General features: G+C 37.9%; 1 protein-coding gene across 9 annotated transcripts in view; it reads left to right on the plus strand.

Annotated features, from left to right (window-relative positions):
• Positions 1-27286, plus strand: part of fam13b (family with sequence similarity 13 member B) — a 77660-nt gene that overhangs the window by 13959 nt on the left and 36415 nt on the right. For 7 of the 9 annotated variants that reach the window (XM_044204545.1, XM_044204543.1, XM_044204549.1 and 4 more), the window contains exons 2-7: positions 4360-4505; positions 6672-6878; positions 11585-11797; positions 13502-13679; positions 14036-14180; positions 24713-24840. In XM_044204545.1, coding sequence (XP_044060480.1) covers positions 6713-6878; positions 11585-11797; positions 13502-13679; positions 14036-14180; positions 24713-24840 — 830 coding nt within the window. In that variant the 5' untranslated portion in view covers positions 4360-4505; positions 6672-6712. The remainder of the gene's footprint in view (positions 1-4359; positions 4506-6671; positions 6879-11584; positions 11798-13501; positions 13680-14035; positions 14181-24712; positions 24841-27286) is intronic. The other 2 variants (XM_044204544.1, XM_044204552.1) reach the window with 1 other exon arrangement.

Raw genomic sequence — 27286 nt, forward strand, 5'->3', positions numbered from 1 at the left:
TTTACAAAGTAATCTACAAGAAATATGCGCTTGCATCTTTGACGGATGACACAGCATATTTTGCAGCAAAATCCTCTGCGCCTGCACCACTGCTCCAGCCTGCACCAACATGTCTTTATACTGTCTTGTTCTTTAGTTGTGTCTCCCCTTTTATACTTTTCTCTGTCTTGTTCTCATATTATCCATTGGCCCCTTTCTCTTCTGGAGCTTTAGTTTCCTCTTTCTCCCTCTCACTTACGTTTTCTTTCTGTCTCTTACTGCCTCAACTTTCTCTGTTTCCCTTCTAACAATGTCCCTCATTGTTGAGCAGGAGGTTGTCAAGCATGATATCTGGGATTAAGACATGCAGACAGACAGAAAGAAACACAGACAGAGCCATTCTCGACTGTTCCATTAATGACTAAATCCTCGCTTCAGAGGCCTTTTAGGGTCAGTTATCATGGCAGACAAGGCACTGGTTTGGGAACATTGAGTTCCCTAATCTCCAAGTGTCATTGTCCTCATCTGTCTGTTAAAGCTCAAGTGTGATGAGCCTAGCCGTAACAAGGCCATCTTTGCTCAAAAGGTTTATGTACTATGGTATTGTGCTATTTAGTCCCTCAAATTGTTGACAGTAATAATTATTATATTCAACACTATGCAGTAGTTAAGGTTTTTATGTCCACTCAGTTTGCTGAGAACAAAACTTTTTTGGTTTCAGTAGTAAGGGCCCTGACCCAATACAAGAATTTCAGCTCCAAGAGTGGGATTTTGTTTAGCTTTTAAAGAGGCTTAGGACCTAGCAGTGCCAGTTCAGTTGGTTTTGGAAAGAATAGAGGCTGAAGAATGCCTTTAGAGGACTTCACAATCTTTATGTGCAAACACAAGACTTCTGAAACCCTTTAATAAGCTTAAGTAATAGAAAAACCTGGAAAAGGGTTCCGCTCTTCAGCCAACAACACAAAATTTTGAGGTTGAATACTCTTTCTTCATTTTTGCTGTCAAGAGTTCAATAAGAGGGGAAATTCGATTTTGTACTTCTGAAACGATTTAGCCCCTAAAAGGGCGATATGGCATAACAGAAAAATGGTGGAAAAGGTAAAAGAAAATCACCTGTATCAGTGGGAGTTAGTTGAGTTCATATTTGCTTTTATCCCTACAAAGACAGTGGTAGATTAGGGGCCTGGACACACCAGGCCAAGCCTGTTCGCAATCTACGGTAAAACTGGGAACTATATGATGTGCACCCAGTTTGTGCTAGTGGACTGACTAGTGGAGGTAGCAGTGAGTCTCATTCAGTATTTACTAGCCCTGGTGAATGTGAATCATACCAAATAGAAGCTCTGTTAGCTATTGTGCCGATAAAATACTGTGATGCTGTGACTCGGCTTAAGTGAACACTTCCTACATGTTGGCAGAACGGTCTATTCTGCCTACCCCTGTCAGTGAATCATACAAATATATTGGTCAAATCTGAACCAATATAAACTCTGTGCCAAGAAAACCTCTCAAAGAAGCTTGCAGGTGGACGCAATGTGAAACTCTAATACTTTTGGTTTGACCGAAAAATGAGGAGGAGGGCAGACCAGTGCCATTTAAAACAGCAACTGATTTGTCAGTCACCTCAGTACTGCCAGTGCTTTAGAAAGGTTAAAAGACAGATTTTTTATTTTTTTCTGTTCTTTGTAGCTGAATAGCTTCTGCATGGCACCAACACTCCTGAGGTGTCAGTCCTCTTTGGAGCCATCCATTATAGAAATGTATGGATTTATAAGCAACCTTGTACATCTGCTTGGAATTATATGTACTAAATTACTTAAGAGGCTTTAAAAACCAGTTGGCTGTAAATGTGTGTGCCACTGAGCTGAATACCATAGAAACATCCACTAAAAGCTGTAACTCTGAATCGGCGCTGACCCACCAAACGCAGTAATAACATTTAGTGTACTTAAAAGGTCTTGACAAAGATTTAGGTTTTATATTCACAAAAAAGTTAAAACCCAAAGCAAATTTTAGTATCAGGATTTACAGTCAAATCAACTCTGGGTTTTATTTTCTTTCATTTTCGTACCAAATAAAAAATTTGGACTGAAGTTTACAGCTTTCATACCATGGCACAGGATTTTATTTCCACATGGTAGTTGCCAAAACTCTAAAAAATCTGTTACTTGATTATATTAGCTGATTGAACATTGTTTTTGAAGTCTTGGATACTGTTATGATTTTGTGATATAACTGCAAAGATAGATAGAAAATACAAATTTTAAAGTCAAACTACTTTAAGTAGGATTGGGGTAGGATACAGCATCAAATCCCACTATCAAAACTGAATCCTTTTGAGTCCCTTATCAAACCTCTCTATTTTAAGATAAAAAAACAAATGAGAAAATTGGATCTGACAGCGATGTAACACAAAACAGTTGCTCCTGATGCACGGGTAGTCAGTCAATGTCCCCAAAAAAGTCAAGGCACTGCTTCGTCAAGTTACAACACTCAGTCTTTGTGTATGATTGTTTGACCATTTATTCATTGAATTAATTGATTCATTCATTTAGTGGACACTATTTTTTAGCTTTCAACATTTTTAAATAACTTAATTTATAAATGACTTAATATTAAATTTGTTTTTGACTTCCTCACTCCCTCTCATTTTTTTCTTGCCTTCTCCATCTTGTATTTTTCAGTGTTTTTCTGACTGATTCAAAGTGACAGTTTGCGCACATTCTACTTCACATGGGCATGCATGGACAAGCAGGACACACACACACACACACACACACACACACTGGCACAGCTTTCTAGCCTAACCAGTGTCAGTTCAATTGTTGTTTGGTCCTCGCCTCCAGCAGAGTCTTGGACAACCTTACGTCTCAAAACTCAAAGTAGAAAGATGAGATTAGAGAGGAAGGACAGGAGAGAAATAAGAGGAGAGAAGAAGGATAAGAAACGTAAAGGGAAGGAGGGAACGGGGGTATAGAAAATGGTGGAGTGGTGGAGAGACACAACAAATAGACAGACACATTCATAGGTTTTAATTGGTTAGATTCTGATACACATTTTAGTGTGAAGGCTGGCATAGTGATCTGTGTCCCAGTCAGGTTGTTTTTTTCTTTGTTTATTTGTTTTATTTCAAGTTAAAGCCAAAATGTGAGTCCTGTGGTCAGTCACTGTTGGGCCAAATGCTTGTTTTACTTCTAAATCATGTTTTACCAAAACTACATGATGTTAGAATAAAAAGGTTGAGAATGGTTATTCTGTGATGTTATGTATTAGCTTTATTTTCTTTGTAGTGCGCTCATTTTGTGTCTCATCGGCAATCTGCATCCAATTTGTGAAAAGGTATTTTGCATGTGGTTTAGTAAGCATTTGCTTGATTTATCGCATTCATTCCTCGTTGCCGTTTGTTCTAATTAATTGCACTGAATATGGGTTTGCTGAGTCCTTGTGTAAACAGTCTGTAGTCATTTTAAGAAAGAGGCAAAAGTGGTCATTTTGCATTGGCATGTTAACAAGATGAATTGTAATTCAATTAGATTAGTGTGAATCACAGCAACATGTGTAATTGTGTATTTTTATTTACATTTCTGGTATTAATTATTATTAAGCGGTCACTGCTGTTGTGTGTGTGTGTGTGTGTGTGCACCTCAATTCCCAGAAATCTTGTGGCATTCAAACATGTCCTGTACTGCAACGTCTTATTTCCTAGATTTTCTGTTGGTGGCGCTCTTTCTTTTGCTGTTTTAACACACTGGCTATTCTGTAGTCCAAGATGGAGGAAAGTTTGGTTGTGACTGCTGCACAGAAGAATTTAAGTTGCTGGTATGCCCATATGGCATGGAAGTAATTATCTGTGGTACCCACATTATGTTGCGGCAAGTGTCTGTGTTGCAGGGTCCATTTTATATTGATTAATGTGCATTGCACAATTTTTAGTTAGTTAAGTTTGTATTAACTGTCATTTATGACACATTACTGATTATGGCAACCTAAACCTGTTGAAAATAAAGGTGTCTTTTGCTTTTAATCCTTTGTACAGGAATTTGATAAGAACCAGAATCATTAAGCAGAATCAAGATATAACATCTAAATGTTTTATAGGAAATGTCTGTTGCTGCTACAAACGTGATATGCATCTCTTCTTGTGCACCATATAATTTTTCCGAGCAAGCGCTTGACAACAGGTGTTGCGAACAGCAAATGTCAAAGATATAGCTATAGAAAATCAGATGTTTATAAACATACCAGAGATATTGTTACTAAATACATTACATCTTTTTCTCGTTCCTTACCTCTGTCTTCACCCTCACCCTTTCTTTTCTCCTTATTATCTCCTTTTCTTCATTTCTCCCTCCTCTTTCCTTTCTCCCTGTCTCTCCTCAGTGTAGCTAGGGAATCCTGCAAGAGGGATTAGCGGTCCGTCAATGAGGAACTACCGGCTCATCTTCTGCCACAACCTGAAGCAGCCATAGATGGTTCAGTGGTTCACTGGTCAGGGGAGGAGAGGATAACACTTTCACTGCTACACGGTGAGTGCACACACACACACACACACACACAGGCATATCCATTGCTGGAGGAAGGAATGGACCCACTTCACTTTTAAACAGTGGTTAGATAAGACACACATTTTTTCTATATTATAGTACTCACTTTTTGTGACATGACTTGTTATGTAGAGCTCGACACTTTGGGTGCTTGAGCTAACATTAGCTTCACACACTGACATGACAAGCTGTAACACTACATAAGACAACTTTGTTCAGTTCTTAGAAAAGTTATTGATTGGCAATCTGCCATGTTCAACTCTAGCTTCAACAGCCACAACCCGGCAGAACATACTGTTTCTTTCATAATAAGAGTTTCTACTTCTAAAAATACTCCATTTTGTTATAATAAGTTGAACAACTGAACATCAGCACATCTCCACACTGAATGGGATGTAAGAATAAAACATAACCTGCACACTGACTTAGACTGACTTACTAAAACCTGATGTGAAAAAAAAAAGTTCCTAGCTGTTTTGTCATGTCATCTTATAAAACAAGCTGAACATAAATACAACAACAAACTGGTTTTAAACTGGTTATCAGTGGAGTGAGAGGATAAGCAAACAGCTGACCACTTCGAACAAGTTAAGCTTCATTCTTAGCAGGAAAATCTTGTCTGCCCACCCCATTATACTCTGTGTGTATGTGTGTGTGTGTGTGTGTGTGTGTGTGTGTGTGTGTGTGTGTGTGTGTGTGTGCCTATTTTGAGCAATACCTGCATGTGTTTAATGTATTCTTTGTAAATTTTGTCACTGTTATGTAATTTGGATTCCAGGGCTGATACTGAAAATAGAAAAAAATATTTTAAATATCTACAGGTCAGTGAGCTTTTACTGTTTGTCTGTAATTAATGGCAATACTTTATTCATCTTTTAAAAGACCAATATAATTTGAGATCTACTGTAAACTTAATTTAAATGGAATTAAACCAGATTACATTTTCGGATAAACATTTGGTGATGTTGCCTCCTCTCCTGATGAGTAGAATGGACGCCATCTGCCACTGTTTGCATTCAAATTACTCACCAACCGCCCGTCATCAAAGTCAAACTTTGAGATTCTGGCTTTGCTTTGCATTGATTTCCATTCCATTGTCAAACTCAGCCAATGACAGCATCCCCTCTGTATGGGAACTAAGAAGTGATGATGACGACTATACGAAATACTGTAGGGATGGGAATTTAAATCAAGTAATGACCTTTAAATGATGATTATATAACAGATAACCAGACAAGTGTAAAAAAAAAAAAAAAAAAAGGGAAAAAAGCTGACTTTTAAACACTGAATCATGTTTATGTAATTCAAGACATCCCCAGTGGGAACATAGCTGTATACAGGGGGAAATCCAGCAACACCACCACTCTTACCGAAACCTTAAATCTGTCTCCTTCTCTTCCTGCTATGGCTCCCCAAATGCAGGGGTGTCTTGGAGCCCTGTTTTTGTAAACATGGAACCTGAATTTTGTAAAATTAATCTTGTCCACCCACCTACTGGTCCTTTGAATACAAACAAGTCATTAGGGCTCAAATTACTTTTTATATCGAGCCAATTTTGGTCTAAATTCACAGTTTTAGAAACACTGATAGTTAATACTGTATATGTATGCAGTGGTCATAGGGCAGTAGACTTTCCCCAGTCCCAGGCACAGAATGCACTGTAACATATACTCTTACTCTTCTCCTCCTCCTCCCCTACCTGTTCTTCCTACCTCCCTGAAAGACCTGGTGTAAATGCCTTTGCTGACCAGTGGCCTATTGCTGCTGCCCATTCTCCCCATTCCCCTCCCACTCCTCCTCCTCTTCTTTCTTGGTTAAATGTCAGGAGGAGAGGCTCACAAACATGCAACAATGTGTAAACCAGCCACTCTGATATGTTTGAGGGTGATGTGCTCATTTTGTTTGTTTGTGAACAGCAGAGGTAGAGAGATTGCTGATGTCCCTTAATCACTGTTCTTGTTATCTCCTTGGATCGCTCTATCAGTCTTCGTGATTGTGTTTCCTCCACTCTGTAGCTTGCAGTTTGAGTATGACTGAAGATGAAAAGGGATGTTTTATGCCTTCACCAAGACTCTTATTTTGTAAATCATTCCATCTCACTTTTTTTGTCTAATCTCCCTCCTTCTGCTTTTCTTCTTCTTTCTGAAGACGTGAGGTCTTGGCGGGGTTGTGGAGAGGAGGAGGAGGCCATGAGGAAGAGCGTGTCCCCGTTGCCAGGCGATGAGGGCGGGAGCTCAGCCAGCACTACACGGGTTTTTGGCGTTCCATTGGAGGAGGTGACACGCACACACACAATCAGTGGCCACGAGGTTCCTGCACTGGTGAAACACATCGTTGACTACATTGAGGAGCATGGTGAGTGATAAAGACACACACACACATGCACGCACACACAGACGCAGTGATGTTTAGATCTCAAAATCGAGCCACTTTTTTTGCTTTTTTTCTTGTAAAAATGGGTTTTTTAACATTTAGGTTACAGATCTTTCACATCATTTCATACCCAATATATGATTCATATGGGAATCGTTTCCGTCAAATCAATATTCACAAACATAAAATATCTGAGATACCAACCAATGCTGATGAGGCCATTGCAACAATCTCAGTAAATTTAAATGCCTAATAAACCAATAAAATCGGTGTCTTGATACAGTATATTCACATGACTCATACACACCCACGTTTGCGGTGATGCATTTGTTTGCAGGAACTTGATTAAATGTGTTTGAGTCAATTGAGTGTAATCTTCATCTTCATTGTTTCTTCTTGAATATAACCAAAGAATCAACAGTAAAGGAATTGTTAAGATTTCATGGAAAATGATAACTGACAACTCTTCAAAAAAACTACTCAAAAACAAAGCATAAAGTATACGCAGTAATTTACCGAATATTTAATGAAACACCATTTTCATTTGACTTATGTTGCTTCCTTCCCATGAAAATGATCAAAGTGGCTACACTCTGAATAAAATAACCCATAGTGTTAGTGTACAAAGAAGAAGCAGAATGGTTCTACAAAAAAAGTCCAGAAAATCTTCTCTCTAAATCTGTTGTGAAAGAATTTTACATATTTAAGCCAGCAATGTGACTAAAGCAGATCTTTTACACATTTGATTTCTTGTATTATAGCAACACTGGATTGTGTTCCCTTGATATTTGTCTGTGTAGTTTTACAGCATTAAGATTACGTCAGTGTCGCTCTGTCAGAAACTGCTAATCAAAGCGAATGAATGAAGAAAGATATATATTTTTTCTCATTCAAACAAAACAGCAAAACACACAGGGCTTCGCACCTTCATGGAATTCTACTTATTTGACTGAAAATGCAGACATGAAAACAGGAATAAAATTACTATTACCAGTTTCAGCCCACTGTCATTGCACTTCTGCACATTTATAATTCAAATTCCACTATTTGTGTCCCACTTATCACTTCTAAGTACATACTTCTGAGTGCTCAGTTACATCTGATTGCCTTCTGTGATGTTTCAGTTTCCCAAACACGCCCTGCTGCTGCTGACTGCTCTTGCACCATGATAAACCAAAATATGTCGGTAGCGGAGATCCAGTTAATGTGATAAGATGAACTCTGAATGCACCGGCAGACAGCTCCACGGTCCGCTTCCTTCTTCATTACATAACAGTTCTGTCGACTGCAGCTCCACTTGTGAAATTAGAAGAGCTTAACAGTGAAGAGAGGAACCTACCAAAGTCCTGGCCCTGGGCCTTTCCCATATCCCCCCTGGAACATTTCTCTTCAAGCCTCGCAGAGCAGGAACTTCAGTCTTATGTCATTATCTTTTTAAGAGCCAACTGGCAGTTCAGACTTCTTGCTCTGAAGGATGAGAGGGATAAAAAAATGAAGTCTTTGACTATTTCACAAGCCAAATTTAAGTTTTTAAACTAACCAGCCCTAGCCAGACTTTATCTGCATTTGGCTGGTAATGGTACTTGCTACAAAACACCATCAGTGCCAGTTTTGCCCTCAGCCTGACACCTAACCAGTCAATCCTGTTTGTCCTGAGGATGCATTGTTGGTGTGAACCCTGAAGAAATGGATACATTGTGTAACTTGTTTGCCTAAATCTCTGGTCTGTGGAAAATGACCATGTAAAGATCCATTTGTAGAATCGATTTACTTTGTGTCTCACAGTAGAAGTGGCTGTAAAAATGCAACCTGTAGCATGAAGGAAATGCTAAAAAATTGTTAAATGATTTGTTATTATTACTAAATAAAGGGAAATATCCTGGAGACCATAGAATTAATGTTCAGAGTTAAAGATTACAAGCCAGGTCAAGAGGACCCTGGACATACTGGATATATCTACACATTTATAGAAAGTAATACAAGTGTGTTGGATAGATGTTTTAATTGGCCCTTGGGTTGTGAAGCCCAGTCAATACATTAAGAAAGGATGTCTGCAGTGACAAGTTAAACAATAGAGAAAGCTTCCTTTTCTAATTGCCTTTGTTGGTCTTCTGTTGTGGAGTGAGCACTGTCAGTCACAAAAGAAAGACATTTTCTTGTAAAACCTGTCAAGTCAGTGGATATTTTTTTAACTATTGGTTTGAAGCTTCACCTCAAGTCCCCTCAAGTGACCAGTGAATTAGGTTGGTTTGTGTGACCTGGGGGCCGCTCGACCATTTGAGGTTATGTAAGTCTTTAATCCTCCCGGGCCTCTGCTGGTGCATTAATTAGAGTGGTGCTGCCAGTCCAGAAGTTATTCAGCTACTGAAAAGGCTTTAATCTCTCCTATTTGATTTGTGTGTGATGTCTGCAGTTTTAGTAGGAGCAGGGTGTTGAAAATATGAAGTATAAAGGTAATCTGATGCAAGACTGAGATTGAAAATGGAAAGCACTTGGAAGGTGTGTCGGACCAAAGCTGTGCCATCTGTGACTAATTAAATTGCTCATGCAATTTGAACAGGAACTGACTGCTTTGGTTGATATTTTCATATCGCTGAACAATGTTTTAATTGATCATCATTAATCAACAGTGTGTGAGGACATCAGTGATGTGTATGACATTATGATGTGAAAAGGTATTTTATTAGATTTTTTTTAGCTGCACTGATTGTGACTTCAGACCCTGTTGTCGCTGAATGCAGTTCTGCATGTACGCTATTTTGTGGAGTTGTAAAATGGGAATAGGTCCCACAGGACTCCTGTGGAGCATTTGGGCTAAAACGTTGTGCTGCCTGGCTTGTTAACAAATGAGAAACCAGGGAGTGAACAGGAGTCAGGAGGACTCACCAGGTAGTCGTTTCATAATCTACAAGCCACAACATTATCACTTGAACATCTCAAAGCATTGCTTATTGTGTTTAAACCTCCTCAGGTTCTTTAGGTTGGACTTCGACAATAGTCATCGAGACAAATAATTACTCAGAATGCAACAGGATTAGCAAAAAGTGACAGCACTCGGTTTGAATGGAGAAAAAAGTCAATCACTTCAGGCCAGCATAAGATACAGTATGCTTCAAACAAAGTGCTTGTTGTATTGTCAAAAAGCTATTTGTCTGACAATTTTTGTAACTTTCCGAATCCGACAAGCACGCCACCTTCATGCAACGATTGGCCAGGTGTTCGGAGTTGAGAAAGTATGCAGACAATGAATTTCTCTCTCAAGTTCTCTTTTTTTCACACAGCTACTTCCGTCACCTTTGTTCGGTACATGCAAGTGCAACACCATGAATGCCTTTGAGGATAGACTATCTGAAAGTGTGCTTTGTTATCTCCATTTGTACGATTCATCACATCTTGCCCCTCTCTATTACGGCAGGCTTTTTGCCCAGCCTTCGAGTGTGGCAGTTCGGAACAGGTATAAATATTTTTGCCTTTAGACATGTTCAGACAACTCTACGCACAAACTAGTTTGTTTAAAGCATACTGAGCCCTTTAAGCTCCACTGGTTAACCATTTTCTTCTGGAACCAACAGAAAATATACTCAAACAGGTCAATCAGCATTTCATTTCACAGCCGTTGTTTTTACTTCACACTGTGCTAACAGTATTTGCAGGAGTAAGAGCAAGCCAAGAGTTAATGAAATAGGGCTTATATGTCGATAAGCATGTGTTGTTATCTATCTAAATCTATGTAGTGAACATTTGCCAATATCATCTTGATCTTAATTTGTGCAAATCTGACCAGTAGTTGTTACAGTAGCTACCAGCATTAATAGTTGTAGCTGCAGAAAACACAAAAAAAATGCTATGCAGGAGGTTCGTGTGACAACACAGTACATCACTTTATATTAGATGAACAGATAGCTTATTATGTAAAGGAGGAAAAACATGATAATTTATTTATTTATTTATTTTTATTTATTTATTTATTTTATTTTTTTTACAAAACTGGCTCAAGCCCTGACGGAACTTGCTGATGCTATCGGTTTGTCCTTTTAATCACAAACGCTCAGTGATGTCACAAGTAGGAATGATAACAGTCAGTGTGGTCATGCCTCTATTTTTTCATACTGATACGGGAGGAGTTACATACACAAATGCATTTGTATACACACAGAGATCCTTGTACTTCTATTCTGTTGACTTTATGTAAGCTAGGTATCAAATTCAGGAGCCAGATCATCAAGTCTGCATTTCTAGACCAAATAAGTCATAAAGGCTTTACAAGGTTTGTCTCATTTCAAAGGCTCTTCCAAATGTGGCTGAGAAATGCAGCTTTCTTTTGCCTGAAGTTGGAGGTCTCAACCGGTTTATTCCTTTGTAGCCCCCAGTTCCCCATAACATCAACACGTAAATCAGTTATTTAATTGAGAAATATAACACGACCACATTGTATTTACCAGGTATTTGCATTCAGTTAGTTACTTGTTGTTATTATTTTAGAACTAGACCAATGAAAACACCACTGAAAGATGTAAATAATTTAAGATGTACATAAAGTGCAGTGTTTATTCTTGTTCGCACCTTCATGGACATGTTATTTAGATAAGCTGATTTTTTTATGGCTATATTTACTATTAACCTGGTAAATTGTCGTCCAAATGTTAATAACTTTGACTATTACTAATTATTGATGTATGCGTCATCAGGTCATCTGGACCTTGAGGGGCTCTTCCTGGTTAATGGCAACGCAGAGCGTGTGGATTGGTTGCGCCAGCGTTATGACAGTGGTGAGGAGGTGGAGCTAGAGAAGGAGGCAGACCTGGCATCAGCAGTCAGTTTGCTCCGACTCTTCCTGCAGGAGCTTCCTGAGCCTGTTATCCCAACGTCGATACAGGGACACATACTACAGCTACACCAAGGTGTGTGACAGGGACTGCCTTACCTCTTCTCATGCCATTCTGTACTTTTTCTCCACTCATTCACCCCACCTCCTCTCTCTTTGTGTCCACTCTGAAACCAACAACTGATGTTTTCTTGTGTTGCTCTGTTTTGAGGTTAGTTCATGCAGTTATTTTTGCTTGTTGCAGAAAATTGAGCCTTTTCCTCCTACCCCTTTTGTACTTTTTTCTCTTCCACCTTAATCCCAATGTGCTCTTGCAAATGTAGTGCTTAGCGCCTAAGCTTACCTAAAATCAAGGCACAAAAAGAGAGGCGACCAAAAGTATGAAACACACTATAGTCTCCCATTTCTGGATTTTCACCAAGTGAAGTGACTGTAGCCATGTAGACTTTGGTTATCTAGGCTGTGAATGGTCAGATCACTAAATGAAGCAGAAACTGGCAAAAGCTGAGACTTTCATAACACTAGGTGGTTAGCTGTACTGCACAAGTACCTAAATGGTGTGTGCGTGTTCTGTATTGATACTCAGTCATCGCGCTTCCTTTTCTTCATGTTGTCTGTTTATCTCGGCATATTCACCCCACATTTTTCTAACTCCTTAAAGCATAGGTTCTTATTCTTAAAACATTACTGATAATGCACATATGTGCATTGAAAAGGTAACGGTAATTAATCCTCCTGTCCATACTGGCTGCGAAGAGAACCTTCTTAAAGAAATTCCAATGGAAGTGAAGGGGTCAATGATTACAGCCACCAATAATGCTTTCAATGTACATATATGGGCATGTGAGTATTATATAAAGATAGACTTCAAAAAAATGTGAGCCTATCCTCTAATGGCAAAGGTTGTGTTTATATTGCCCCCTTATTATTCAGAACTGTGTTCTCAGCCGTGAGATGGTTTTGCAAAATTTGGAAAAACAAGGAAAACATGATCATGTGAATCGCTGGAAGTTATATAGGGTTATTCAAATGTGATGCAGATACATGCACACATTTTATTTGTTGTTTTGTTGTTATGTCAATTATGATATTGACCAAAGTCAGACCAATCCAGGCAACAAATTAAGAGTGGAGTAATACATGTTTAATGGACAATGTATAATCACTTCCACAAATCTCCCACTTTGCTCCATTTGCTCTGTTTCCGTTTCTGGTTCTCCTCTTTGCCATGTCCTCTTTTGCCTTTGTCTCTATCACAGATAATCTATTTTAATCCCCTTGTCATGATGATGGTTGTTCCTGTTGCTGTCATGCAGATTACAGCAGTGGGGGAGTTTGCAGAGACTCTCCGTGTCTTGTCATTAATTTCAAATTCTGTTCTGTTCTATAATAGCACTACTGCACTGTACTACATCAAGGATTTTTTCACATTTTCCTCCCTAATGCCATCTCCTATTTCACCTCATTTCACCCCTCACAGAGGATTGTACGTTAATCTTATCTGTGCTTTTTTTCGCAAGTTAAGAATTTTTAAGGTCAACTGTGAAAGAACACGAAGGATTTGATAACCCATAATTCACTCCAAAGTATATCTAAATACAGTAATGAAAAAGGAGCTTTGCAGCATGTATAAAGTGTACAAGTTATAATGGTGATGATGATTATAAACCAACACCCTTTCCAGTAAAAATAATTACAGTGAGTATGAGCTATTGACTGCAATGAAGCTTATAAAAATGTTAATAGTCACATGTAATCATAACCTCTTTAACATCCCCAGATTACAGCAATGAAGAAGAGTTGTGTAGAAACTTGAAGTACCTGCTGCAGCAGCTTCCCCTACTGAACTACGGCCTGCTGCGTTTCCTGTGTCGCTTCCTGGCCAGCGTGGCATCACTTCAGCAGGAGAGCTGGAACATCGGGACCCTGGCTGCCGTCTTTGGGCCAGACATCTTCCAGTAAGATGCCTGTATAGTGCTATCTATCTATCCGGTTATCCAGCTTTTTTATTGTCTGCATGCTTATTTCTGCACCTAGAGCAGTAGATAGTGTGGATCTGCCAGTGTAGTATGTATTTAAATGTCTGGTGTCAAAACTGTGAAGGTATTTGGTTACAAATCTTTACTGGGAATATGTGAACAGGATTGCTATACAGGAAAAAAAATTATTTATGTGGCATACACATAAACATGCACACATAGGCACACATAGGCACTTACATATGCATTTATTCAGCTATTGTAATTATTTAACATCCCATGGGAAGCAGTGTACAACTAACACAACAGACCATTCTCTTGTCTTCGATCTGCAGTCTATCAACAGAAGGAGAGGACCTTCGAGACCAGGAAACTGTCAGCAGAGTCCTGGCAGAGCTGTTGGACAACCAGGAGGGCCTGTTTGACTCGGAGGACGATGACGTCTCCACCACCAATGACTACAGCTCTATAAATGAACAGGTACTGCCTTTGTTTCTAACTTCTTCATCTTCTCTATCTATCACTCTATCTCTTTTATTATGTATCAATATACCCCTTTAATGCATATGCTTTTGCAAAGGCTTTTCATTTATTAGTGACATTTCTAAATGTGTCAGTATGTGAATGGTGAAGGGGAAGTTTCACAGAGAGGTTGTTCTTTATTTAGCTTATTCCTTATATTAGTCTTTGGTCTCAAGCCTACACATTTCCCTCCGCTGCTGCTGTAATGGTTACCCTTCAGGGATAAATAAAGCATGTTTTATCTATTTTAGCTCACCCCTCCATCCACCCAAAGGGGTCTTTATAGTTATTCTTTCCTCCCATATAATCAGTGTATACATCTACTGTTGTCTACTGCTGTATGATAAGTTCCTAGGACCTGGTGATATATTAACTTACAATTTGCTAATAAAAACATAGAACAAAGTACAATAAACATTATAATAGAGAACAAAGCATAATCTACACATTGAAAACAGACAAATCCTTCTATGAAAAGTGAAAGATTAAAATTTTGTTATGCCATCAAGATTCAAGACACACCAAACTCACCCCTGCGTTGAGGAAAAAGATAAGGCCATTTACCTCTGGAAGAGATTTTACATTGGGAAAATATGAAGTAAAGTTGATCAATGTGTGTTTATATAGTTTTTATGTAGCTGTGAATTCATGGAAAAGTCAACATTGTTATGATTTGATACATATGTGAGTTTCACTGCTTGAGTATTGATATAACTTCAATATTCACTATATTGTACGTACGGTATTATTGTTCATCAACTTACAGTGAAATCATATTACGATGATTGTCCATTTGAATGATTACAAGCAAGTTGTGATTACAAATTACCAAATGACTTGGCTGTATTTTCTCTTGCATGATATACTCAAGAATCATGAAAAAATTAGGTTTTTAATTTATAACTCATTAATTATAATTGTTGGCACCACAAGTAGAGAATGCAAGAAAGGCTCAAAATATTAATATATAAAAATGACAAAGAATTTCCACAAGGTTCTACTACAAGTGGCTTTTTTGACTCCAGCGATACAAGTTAGTAAATCTTAAGTAAGTCCAGGCTACATTAGGATACACATTAACAGGTATTAAATGACTACATCCCGTACTTAGGGATACAATTTCTCTTCCAGTGAAACAAACTACAGTGAATTCATCCAGGCTGAGAATTATTAATTAGCTGAAGTAGGTCATGCAGAACTTGTGTTGTATAGAAATGTAAGTAACGTTGCTATTCAACTTCACTTCCTCTAGCTATTGTTGTACAGTACATAGTATTACTGAACAGAAAGTTCTCAAAATATATTTCAAGAAGAATCTAGAAAAACCCCAACCAAACACATACATAACACAGAGCATTGAATAAACTCTGAGGTGTGTTGAGTGTTCAGTGTCAAGGTGAAACTCTAAGAATGAACATGGTTTAATGTGCGTATACAAAATTTTTTCTCAGGTGTTTGACTGTGACTGTGTTGCACTATACATTCCATTCGTTGTCTTACACCTACATTGAACACGCAGAACGTGACGCAGACTAAACAAACTCAAAGGCATTTCCCGCTGTTGCCCAACAACACAAAGAATGGCATAGTTAACATTTAATTTTACAGTGGCTTGATTACATTGTATTATTATATGATAACATATACAAAAGCACAGTAATTATTGATAGGTATCTCACATTGCCTTTGTACTGTAATTCCTGTCACATTTAAGAGTACATTGTCCAACAGAGCAGGGACACTGTAAAAATCATGTTTAAATGTTGAAGTTGAAGGCTACAGACAGTCATTGTGAAAGTCTTACCAGGAGTGAAAGAGCAACTACAGTATCTACAGTAGGTCACGTATTCAATTACTCTCCACGGCCTGCTTTAGTTCTTTGTTTCCTTCTTTTGTCCTTCACTGATTCCCTCCTTTTTTATTTTGTCTTTGTTGCAGTTTCTATCTCTATTCTAGTGTATTCTTAACGGATGTCGAAAAACTTGGCTCCAGTTTTGCTTGCACTGTAATCTTGAGTCCTTGGAGTCATTATTTGTCATATCCTTCTTTCAAAAAACATCTAAGCTTTTACAAAAGCTCTGGCTTGTAACAGAAAGCTAATTCAATTGAAATTGAGCTCAGTATAAACAAATTTCTTCCATCTCCTCTGAATTTCATTTTTATTTTCCAAATTCAATTTTTAACTTTCTTGTTTTTTCCTAGTCTCCCATTGTCCTCAATTTTATTGGCTGGCTTGTCAGATGAATGAAAATATAATATTACCAAGAGACAGAATGAGAGAAAGAGCAGAAGAAGATGGAGCAAACCGGAACAGTGAGAAAAATCTGTAAAGACAAATAATCTGTTCACTGATCCCTTTGTCTTATGTAAGAGAGAGCGCAAAAAAAGTGGGTGGTTTAGAGAGGTAGAGGAAGAAAAAGCAGCCAGGAAGATGGGGGAGAAATGGCGAGAGTGCAGAGAGAGGAGAAGAAGAAGAAGAAAGAAACAAAGGGTGGGAGAGATGGTGAGGCAGGGGAAGGATAAGAAAAGAAGCTGATGATGATGTAACCATGCAACTCACATCTCCAGCCCCTGCAGTACACTGGGGATGGCTCTCTGTGCAACAAACCCTCATGAAGGGGATTATCTCACACACACACACACACACACACACACACACACACCTGCTTTCACACAGGAAACACACACATGCTTCATGCTTTGAGTTAAGCCTGGTAGCAGACCTAAGAGTAAGTTCAAAATGCCTCCAGATGTTAGGTAGAACAATTCAGATAAACTACAGAAATAATGGACAATACACATTTTAAGAAATGGAGAGACATTGTAAAAGATGGAAGGGTAGTTTAACAGAGAAGCACATGAAAGATGGAGGGAATGAGAAAGAAGACGGTTGTTGTGTCATGGCATGTTTGGGCATAACTTTGAAACTCTGTATGGATCTAACAATGAGAAGTAGCCTAAGCTGGATTTTCGCTGTGTGTTGGCAAAATGGGAGTAAGTTAAATTAGTGTTTAGGAGAGAACGAGGCTATGCCATGGCTTGTTGTTGCTATGATGAAACCAGTGGGTGCGTTTGTTTTGATTCAGTGTTTGAAGACATTTTGTAGTGCCAGGCTATCTGGACATAGTAAGGAAAAAATAATTTAAATCAGAACCTATTCACATATTTGTTTTAGATAAGAATATACAATTTAATTATCTCTGTGCGTTCAGTACTGAGATAGCCCATGACATTTTTGGCCAAGCTTGGAACAAAGGCTGGATTGTTGGAGAGGTTGTTTTGATTTCTCAGCACACATTTTCTTAGGATGCACACCAGGCAGTAAACATAGTAGTTTTAATCAACCACATTGCATCCTGTGGCATTAGAAAGCAACATGTTCTGTTTTGACTCCTACCTCTTAGAAATGAAGCAACAAGGCAGGGTGTCGTGAACATGAAAAATCGGCACACTGTCCCATCTTAATCTTTTCAGGGCTACTGTTGGCTGTGCTGTAGGGAAAACATGGCTTGAAGGCTTGATTTTAATTTGGCCACTGAGTCACAGGCCTGTGCTGCTTATGTCTGAATAAGTCACAATGGTAATCTTAGTAGTTCGGCTCTAGGAACCTTTCTGTGAAACTTCCAGCACGCACAAGTCTGAAGTCTGAAAGCCATTGTATTATCAAGGCCACAATTATAATCAGAGCAGCACACCCTCCCTATATTTTCAATTCTCATTCACGGGTGATACTATGAATATCCAGCAAAACGCTTACATACAGCATGTGAGCGGTTAGTAATTAAACAAGAGCCCCTACTTCTTGTTATTCTATTCTTGTGCATTGCTGGAAATTAAAAAAACAGGCAGCATATTTCTCCAATTCTAAAAATAAATGATCAATGTGGTCATAAGATTTAATAGGGGATTAATTGCGAGAATGGGACTAGTGTCCCTCGTGCTCACAACTGTCATTAATTGAGCCTTCAAGAGCAAAATAAGTTTTAAAATCCATCAGTGATGCAGCCTGTAAGAAACCTGAGAACACGCCTTACTTCATGCAGCTCATTTTGTAGATCTTGTCATGTATGAATTAAGTCGTAAGGAACATTAACGTTAGGGCCATCTATGTCTGAATGACAAAAAGCCATCACTAACAGATAAACGAAGCCAGCAATGTTACGTATACCCTTTGAAAAGGGCTTTAGTAGCAACTTCTCTACCCTGCTGGTACAGTGTTGGACATACTGTCTGTTGTCTGTCTACTTAATTAATTAGTCTTTTAATGACAGCCTTATTTTTCCAGGTCTGTTAGTTTAACCTTAACAGATAAATGAATCAGGATGTGTCCTATTACTTCGCCTCTGCCAACTTAGTCAAGTGCTTCTGGAGCTGAGCCATGTTTCAGATGCCACAGTGAATGTATAGCTGTACCCTGTACTATGGTCATTAATTAGAACTGGAGTAATGTTACAAATACCAGAGGTTGTCACAATGTTCAGCAGCAGAGAACAGCCCATATAGGTTGGAGCATATGCGCTTATATGGTCCTGTGACACAGTGATAAGCTGTTGAGCAATAACCTATTTACATTGGAACATGGAGTTATTTAAGGAGGAGGTGATGGCCTAGTTGGACAGTCGGGGAGATAATATCTCATGTAGTATGAACACACACACCCAAACACATTTACACATTTTATTCCATCAAGTGTTTAGAAATAAACAGCCACACTGTTGATTTATTTATTTTGAATGCATTTTATGAGTGGTCAGAGAGAATATGAATGCTTGTAAATAAGTTTCTATCACATTTGGAGGTAAGGATGAGAGAGAGATCACACAGCCCACTCACTGCAGGAACACTAGGCCAGAGGGCTTATCTCCAGTGGTACTGCTGGAAGCAAACAGTACAGGCACACAGGCAAGAATGAGCAAGAACACACTAAGAGAAGAAGAAATTGAATACTTTGGACCTTTATACTAAGAGCTTTTTTCAGTGCTCAAATTCTGCCCCTTGGATGCTAAAATGTTTATTTAAAATTTTTTTTTTTTTTTTTCCTTCGTTTGGATGCCTTGCTGTTTCCCAAGAACCCTCTGGTTTAAAATATGATTTCCTCTCAAGCTTAGATCTGAGAGAAGTGAATTTGAGCAGAATATTTTCTCTCATTGGTGAGCATCTCAGTGTTTTTATTCCCTGCTCATTTATGTGATTTAAGCCTTAATCTGTATATTTTTTTTTTTTTGTCAGGTTTTTATTTCAGTTTAATTAATTGTTTTCATCGGCCATTTTTGATGATTCCTTCATCACCCAAACATAGTGTGTTTAATGGTGCAGCAGCGCAGGTAGTGATTAGATTTTTGAAACGTCATTTATCAGATATGATTGGCAGTAATGGGTGGGTGGACAGGCTTGTTGACTGAATGGCTGTCAAGCAAAACTACAGTAGGTCAGCTTTTCTGCATCAGCCAGCACATGTCCCAGGTCCAGTCTGTCAGTGAACAGATAAACATATCGATCACAGTGATTAGATTGTAAAACTAGTCGATACGGCATTGTTTCTTCTGTATTTCCCTTTGTGCACATAACAGCAGAACCAAGGCCAAGGCTGAGAGCTTGTGTTTCTAATGTAAATAACAAAGGAAATACAAAATGAAACCCAACTCTTATAGACACAAAATTCCTGAATAGTCCAGCAGCACTCACATCCTTCCCATGCAAAGTTTTCTTAAAAAAGGAAAAAGAAACTAACAGCAATAGCATTCTAAAAAAATATAAATATATAATAATAAAAAGAAATAATAAAAAAAAACCTCATGTACCCTAGAGCAAAATTTCACACTTCAGCATCCCCTCCACAATTGGATAAATCTAAAAGACCTCATCAACTTAAAGTTATCCAAACAAGAAAAAACTGTTTGTTTTCTTGATGTTTTTCTCAATGTCAAACATGGTGAAACCTGCATATTTTGTATAGAGCTCCAGTGTATTGACACTATTGATATTTATCTAACATCAGAATGAACAAGGCATATAAAAGAGCCTTGAAAACCACAGATGTAGGCTACAGTCTGAGACTTGTAATGTCAGTCCCAGTCAGTTGTCATTGTTCCGTGTTCTTGGCCCACTGGTTCAACCAATGATGTCAGTGGAGCTTGTTGTTTTCTCTGTTTTCCATCTCGAAACTCTGGACTGGACCATTAAACCCGGGCCAAGGCCAAGACCTTTTGTTCCAGGGCGGTCTCTCTGCCCTGTCTTTTCACCCACTCGGGCACACACACACACACACATCCTTGTACTTCTCTCCTTGTGAGGACCGTCAGTGACATAATGCATTCCCTATCCCCTTACCCTAACACTAACCTAATTCTACCCTAACCCTTTAAACCAAGTCTTAACCTTCAAACTGCACTTTGAAGTTGTGAGGACCGGCCAAAATGTTCTCACTTTCCAAAAATATCCTCACTATGTAGGTAAAAAAACTTCTTCCACTCCTCACTATATAACAAGTACACACACACACACACACCATACAGAGATGTACTTGTGTGTCAAAAGCCTACATAATACACAGCAACCTCTGATTTGTGAGTTAACATGATTAAAATGCTCCACAGTTTTAAATAAGGGGATAATATTTTCAGCTCTATGAATGACCATTCCTGGTCGTTCTGACAGAGGTTTTAACAACTCTTATCCTTTAATATTGTTACGTCACCTCAAAGGCTTTGTGATAACTTACTCAGCAGAGCCTTGATCATATTCATAACACTGTTCACACCATTTGAATGAACGCCTATAGCCCAGGGGACAGTTATAAATTGTCAACCCCTGCATTTTAATGGGTATACACAAGGGGACGTTTAAGTTTATGGAGATATCCAGACTAATTTTTCCATAACAATGATCAGCAGCCTTGGTAGACTATGTTCTTGGTAGCTGATGTATAATCCAAGTGTATATTCACGGCATCGTTCATTCATATTACTGGTGAATCGCTTTGAATTAATTTTACATGATGATAATATAGATCAGACTTTTAATCAAGGTCATGAAGTCCCAGAGTCCTGAACATTTTTATTCTGCCTGTGAAATCTGGAACAATTTTACACAGAAGGAAACTGATCTGGATGATGATTTGTTTGTTTAATGACTCTCTTTAGATTATTTTTTTATTTTAATGAAGAGGTGATGTCCCCAACTGTTTGGCTCTTAGTCTCTTCTAGATAGTCGTCTGTTGGTCAGTGTATTTCAATAAGTCAAGTATTTGAATAAACACTGAAAAATTGATTAAATTAATGATTACTTAATTAATGTTTTCTTTTGAATTTATTTTTTTAAATGGGATGTTGCGGTTATATGATACTTGTCTAAAACCACTAGGCCACGTATGAACGCCCCATGATGATTTAATTTTAACCATTATTTTTGTGTATTGGTTGTAAGGGTGGAATATCTATGATATCCATAATTATTGCAGGCCCATTTAACATATTAAAGAGTGACAGGATTTACATTAAAGACATCCGCAGTGCTGTTATGATTAGTCAAGCGATAGATAGATATCGGCATTTAAAGTATGACTAGGTGAAACTCAAATTCAAAATATCTTCAATGTAGTTCTGTCTACTCATTATTTCAATTAAATATATCTTTAATTCAGAACATTTTAAGTTATCTTATCTTTTTGGATGTCTCAAACTAAGATATTACTAGTCAATGTTGAATTGAATATGAGTTATTAGATGGCGGATGACAAATGAATTACAGGGAGAGTTTTCCCAAGATAAGGGGAGCTATTTAACCGCTGTTGCAACAAAACACTAGGTAATTTGCATAAATATAATAAGCACCATCGGAGTGCACTTGTTGTTGTTTTTTTGTTCATATATACACAGCACACTAAGTGCAAAAGTGTTGTGTGAAGTGGAATGAGAGGGTGTGGTGATAAATCATTATTTCTCAGCTTTTCACACCATTTAGTTAACATTTTACAGACACCTACACATAAAGATGCACATCAAAGTGTCGGCTCTGCTTGGCTGCACACCAACACTAAGAACATTTTCACTACCAAGATGAAGCTTTTTAATGTTATGGTCATAAAAAAAGATAGAAAATGGGATTGAAGCTGTCTAAAAGTAGGATATCTTTACCTAAACACACACACACACACACACACACACACACAGAGGAGTCTTGCGAGTCATCCTCGCTGATCTGCACATGTGACGATGCAAGAATTCCCTGACAGCCAATCAGAGCTCTTAGAACAGAGGTGTTACCGTAGCAACGACACAGTGACAGCAGTAGATGCTGTTGCTGTTGAGACAAGTGAAGGAGAGAGGCAGAAAGGAAGAAAGAGAATAGAAATGAGAGATATGGAGGAAAAGTCTCATGATGACAAATCTGGTTCACAACATTTTAACCCATTTTCCTTCTTGGGTTTTTCCCAGTTAAGTTTTAACTGACACTCATTGCATAAACCAGCACATGAAAAAGCCTTTGTGACTGGGGTATAGCTTGAATCACTAGTGTGTTTTATCACTTGATGATATTACAGAACAAATATGACATTTATTAAGACAAAACACATATTACTTGAAATATAATTACCAAAACAAAACAAAAGGAGCTATTTATCATTGGTAAACTACTGCTCAAGGGTTTCTGTGTCTTGTTCACATACTGTCAGCTATCTGTATTATGATGAGTTATTTCTGTTTACATATTTACTACCCTCCCTTTCTCGCTCCAACATCTACCTCCCTTCCATTTTTCCCCTTCCCGTCTTCCATCTCTCGTTTATTACCAGATTAATTACATCCTGCCCTCTTTCAGCCTGCCCTCTCTACCTTTCTCATGTTCTTTTCACTCTATCTATTGCATTGACCTCTGCCTTTAAACTATACTGGAAAAATAACATTGTAAAGTTAACTTTTTGCAATATATATATATATATATATTGTTAAAGTTGCATACAAAGTTGCGTCATTTCACTAGATATATGGAGGTTTTAACTTCTGTAGCTTCAGCTGGAAAAAAGAGTAACTGTTCCTGTTTCACACCATCGTTTTAAAAGTTTTTAAAACTTCAAAATAGCAAATGTAGCATTTTTTTTCCACCAACAAGTCTTGCTTCTCTCATCATCTTTACTTCTCGCATCAAAGTTACTGTACGTGCAAAAATCAATACAAGACACTTGTTACTCCTCGTTCCCTTTCTCTACTTTGAGAGTGATTGTGATTGTAACCAACACATATTAAAATCAGGCTAAATATTAGTTATTTATTTAAAAAAATATTTTGTCAAGTTTTTATTTTATGTCAAGCCATAAAATAGTTTAAAAGGGTATAATGGTGGGCCTACTTTGCCTTATTCCATCATTTCTAATGTGACTTTCACACATGGGTACATTGCTAAGTCAACAACAACACAACAAATAATATATAACAGCCCCACTTTAATCCCTCCTTCCCTTCCTCTCTCCTCTCACCACCCCCTATAAGAAAATGGGTTTTTTTTCTTCTAAATTTTGTTATCTCTCTGCTTACCACTGTATCTGTGGTGTCAACGTGTTACCCATTAGCTTCATCTATATTTAGATGTCTTATGGAACAAACTGTAATGTCTTGTTCCTTTCATGCACACACTCATACTGTATATGTGAACACAGACTATCAACACCTTTCTTTGAATTTCTCTAACCAGAAACCTTCTCTGCTAATTTCTGTACTGGACAGTTCATTTCCAGACACTAAAAGTCACAACTAAACTAAAGAAAGAAGAAGAGGGAGAGGGTAATGTTTTATTAATATGATCTTTAGGTATTTACATAGTATGGTGAAGGGGCGTGCGTTGAGTGAATACTGATCTTATAAATCTGCTTGATAAGACAACTTTAGTACCAAATTAGTTGAATAAATCTTTACTTTGACCTTTTGTCTGTGTGAACATAATCTTACTCTTGTTAGCTCATAGAACTGAAGCCCTGTAACAGATACTATTATCCTCTTCACTGGACTTCCTCATGAGGCTGTTAAATGTCAATGTGAATAAACGGCACATTGCTCCTAATCCAGTGCTAATCAAACGTTCTCTTTACCTCGAGTGTTAAAAGACAAAAAAGAAAATGCCATACTTTTATTATTTAACCAGCGTAGTGTATTTTTACTTTTGGCATCTTTGCGTATCTGCAAAGAATATAGGATATCAATTTTTATCTGAGCCTTTTGATTCTCCACTTAAAATCAGATAAAGTAAAATTGTAATTGTTTCACATTATTTCTTTAATATTTCATTGCAAAATATTTGCATGAATCTCATTACCCTGAAGAAAGCAGTTTAGATCAACTCAACAATTTAACATTATATTTGCCAAAGAGAAATCCATGTGTAGTAACTTCACCTTTTGTCCTATAATTAACAATGTGTTCACATGCTTTTTCAAATCAATAAATGAATCCTTTTTGGTTCTAACCTTTTGTGTCCTTTTATATGTCTGTCTTCAGATCACAGAGCTGTTGGATGATGAGAGGTGTGAGGCAGAATGTGAAGAGCTGCCTCAGGATGGGGAGGAGGGTCCTGCCTCCTCTGACTCACCACAACACACACACACTGATGACAGCCCCACAGCCAGGTGAGACATAACCACTGTGTCTTATATTATTAGATAACAGACAGCCAATTACATTTTTCCTCTTGGGTCATCCCAGAATAGGGCTGACATAGTGAGAGAGGGTATGGCATGTGACAAAGTGGAACTAAAAACCGGATCTAAAAACAAGGGCATTGCAGTTACATAGTATTTTCCAGTAGTCCATCGTGCCAATCAGTGATTTGGTTGGTCAGTTATCTGCTGCTTTTCTCAGTCTGATTTACACTGCTTGTGTTCTGTGTATCATGGACTTACGAGTCATGATATCAACCCATCACTGTCTTGTGGCATTCATATATCGCTAAACTTGCCAGGATTTTTCCTACATTTAGAGCCAATTTTCTTAGCTTTTTTTTGTAGTTTAGCTCAGTACTGTGGCTACAAAGTTTCAGTGTGTCCTACTAAAGTCAATAAAGCTAAATAAGTAAATGATTAAAAGACATTTGTTACTGGCTAATGGTAGACAAATAAAACTGACTTAAAGTTGGTGTTTCTTGGCACAGGAGAGGTAGTAGGTTACACTGCTTTCTTAGTACTGCTTGTATGTCATTGGACAGATTTTAATTCTGTGCCGCCCTAAATAAGTTTGTCAACTAGGGTCACCTCACCAGGTGAAATATTTAACGTCTCTTTTTATTTATTAGTTCTGTGTACTAAATGTTCTGTGGCTTTTGTCATGTATAAATACAGTGATCTTCAGAAGGTGCTGGGAAGTAGTGACAACAACACTAGGCAATCTGACAACACATCAGTAGTCTACTTGTGTTAATTAGCTGCAAAATAATGTAAATGTTATAATAAATATAATCTTTACATTAATACTTGCACTGTTTTCCAAAAATTCACACTAGAAAGGGGTCTCCGCCCTTGATTCGTCGTGCTCAGCCTTTAACGTGACAGTCAGTGAACCAACGTAATGAGAATACAATCATCCGAAATGTTTGTTAATTCGTTTTCACGGTCACAGTAGTTTCCATTTGGTCACACTAAAAGAGGCAGAGCTTGTGATCTGACTTACTGATGTTCTGTAGCTGCTAACCAACCAGAAGACAAAGGTCTGACACACACAGACAGTCACGTACACAGGATAATGAGTCTCCCTCCAGACTGAAGGACCAGAGTTCAATCCCCCTGCAGGAACATCTTCTCAGGTTCTTCTAATCTGCTGATCCCCTTTAAATTCACCACTGAGCACCCAGACTACTGTATATAGACACCTAAACATTTTACACCCTGTACTCTTAATCTCTAGTGTGTATCTAACTAGAACAGAGAGGTTGTATCAGTTAGTTGCACAAAGGAGATGATAGTGCTTATTATAAATATATGTCACTCACATTTTTCGTTAGTTAGATTTAATGGGAGAGTATCCCAGGAAAGAACTAAAAAAAAAATATGACTTTTAACCCTGGTACGGGAAGCACAGTTTTGTACAGTTAGTCCTATTTGAATCCTTATCATTTTATTATGTCTTCAGTTCAGAGCACAGAACAACACAGTATTTTGACTAAGTCTTTATCAGGGGTGTGCTGTGCAGATAAACTCAAATCAGAACAGAACGCAAAGGAACTGAGTAAGTAAAGTTTATTTATAGAGCACTTTTCAAAACAAAAGTTGCTCTGCAATTAGGGAAGGCAGGACAGTAACAAACACAAGAGCAACAAAGTCGAATTAGCAAATAAACAAAAGAAAAAAACATCAGTTAAGAAAGGCTAGGGAATATAAATGAGTCTGTCAATTGAATTGGATAATCTGATAGTTAAAGATAAAATATTTCTAAGTTTAGGGGCAAAGACAGCCAGTGCCTTTAAAGCAGATTCCTCACTAGCAATGTGTACACCTCAAGTTGTTCAAAATAAATTTAGATAGAGTTATTGTTATGTTATTTTCACAAATCATTAAGAATAATTTTTCTCTGAAAATACATAATCTCAACACTTAAACCATCTTTACTGTTAAACATTTTATGCAAAATGTTCTTTTTATCGTTTAAATTAGCATGGATAGCTGTCTCCAGATTCCACAATGGTTTATGCTTTGTATTATAGCCATGCTGCTGCACTCTGTTATGGTGACATTAGTGCCATTTTTACCTTTTTAAGAGACTTAATTTATATGTCCAATTTTGTTTTAATTACTCTGTAATGTCAGTTGTGTTTGGGACAGGAGACAAACTGCAGTTTGACTTTAGGCTGTCCAAATGAATGGAAGTCAATGCGATGTCCTAACAAGGATAGCTTTCTCAAATTTGTGTGTGTGTCTGGGTCATGCTGCTAATCTTGTCCTACTGGCCTTTAAGATGATTACAGACAGTAATCCATAATCCACAAACACCCACACACTCACAGTTTCGTACACTATACACACTCATGCTCACATGACTTAGACCACACAGCACATGCAATATATCTCTCTGTCACTCACTTTA

The sequence above is a fragment of the Siniperca chuatsi genome, linkage group LG8, assembly GCF_020085105.1.
Source record: "Siniperca chuatsi isolate FFG_IHB_CAS linkage group LG8, ASM2008510v1, whole genome shotgun sequence".
NCBI lineage: Eukaryota > Metazoa > Chordata > Actinopteri > Centrarchiformes > Sinipercidae > Siniperca > Siniperca chuatsi.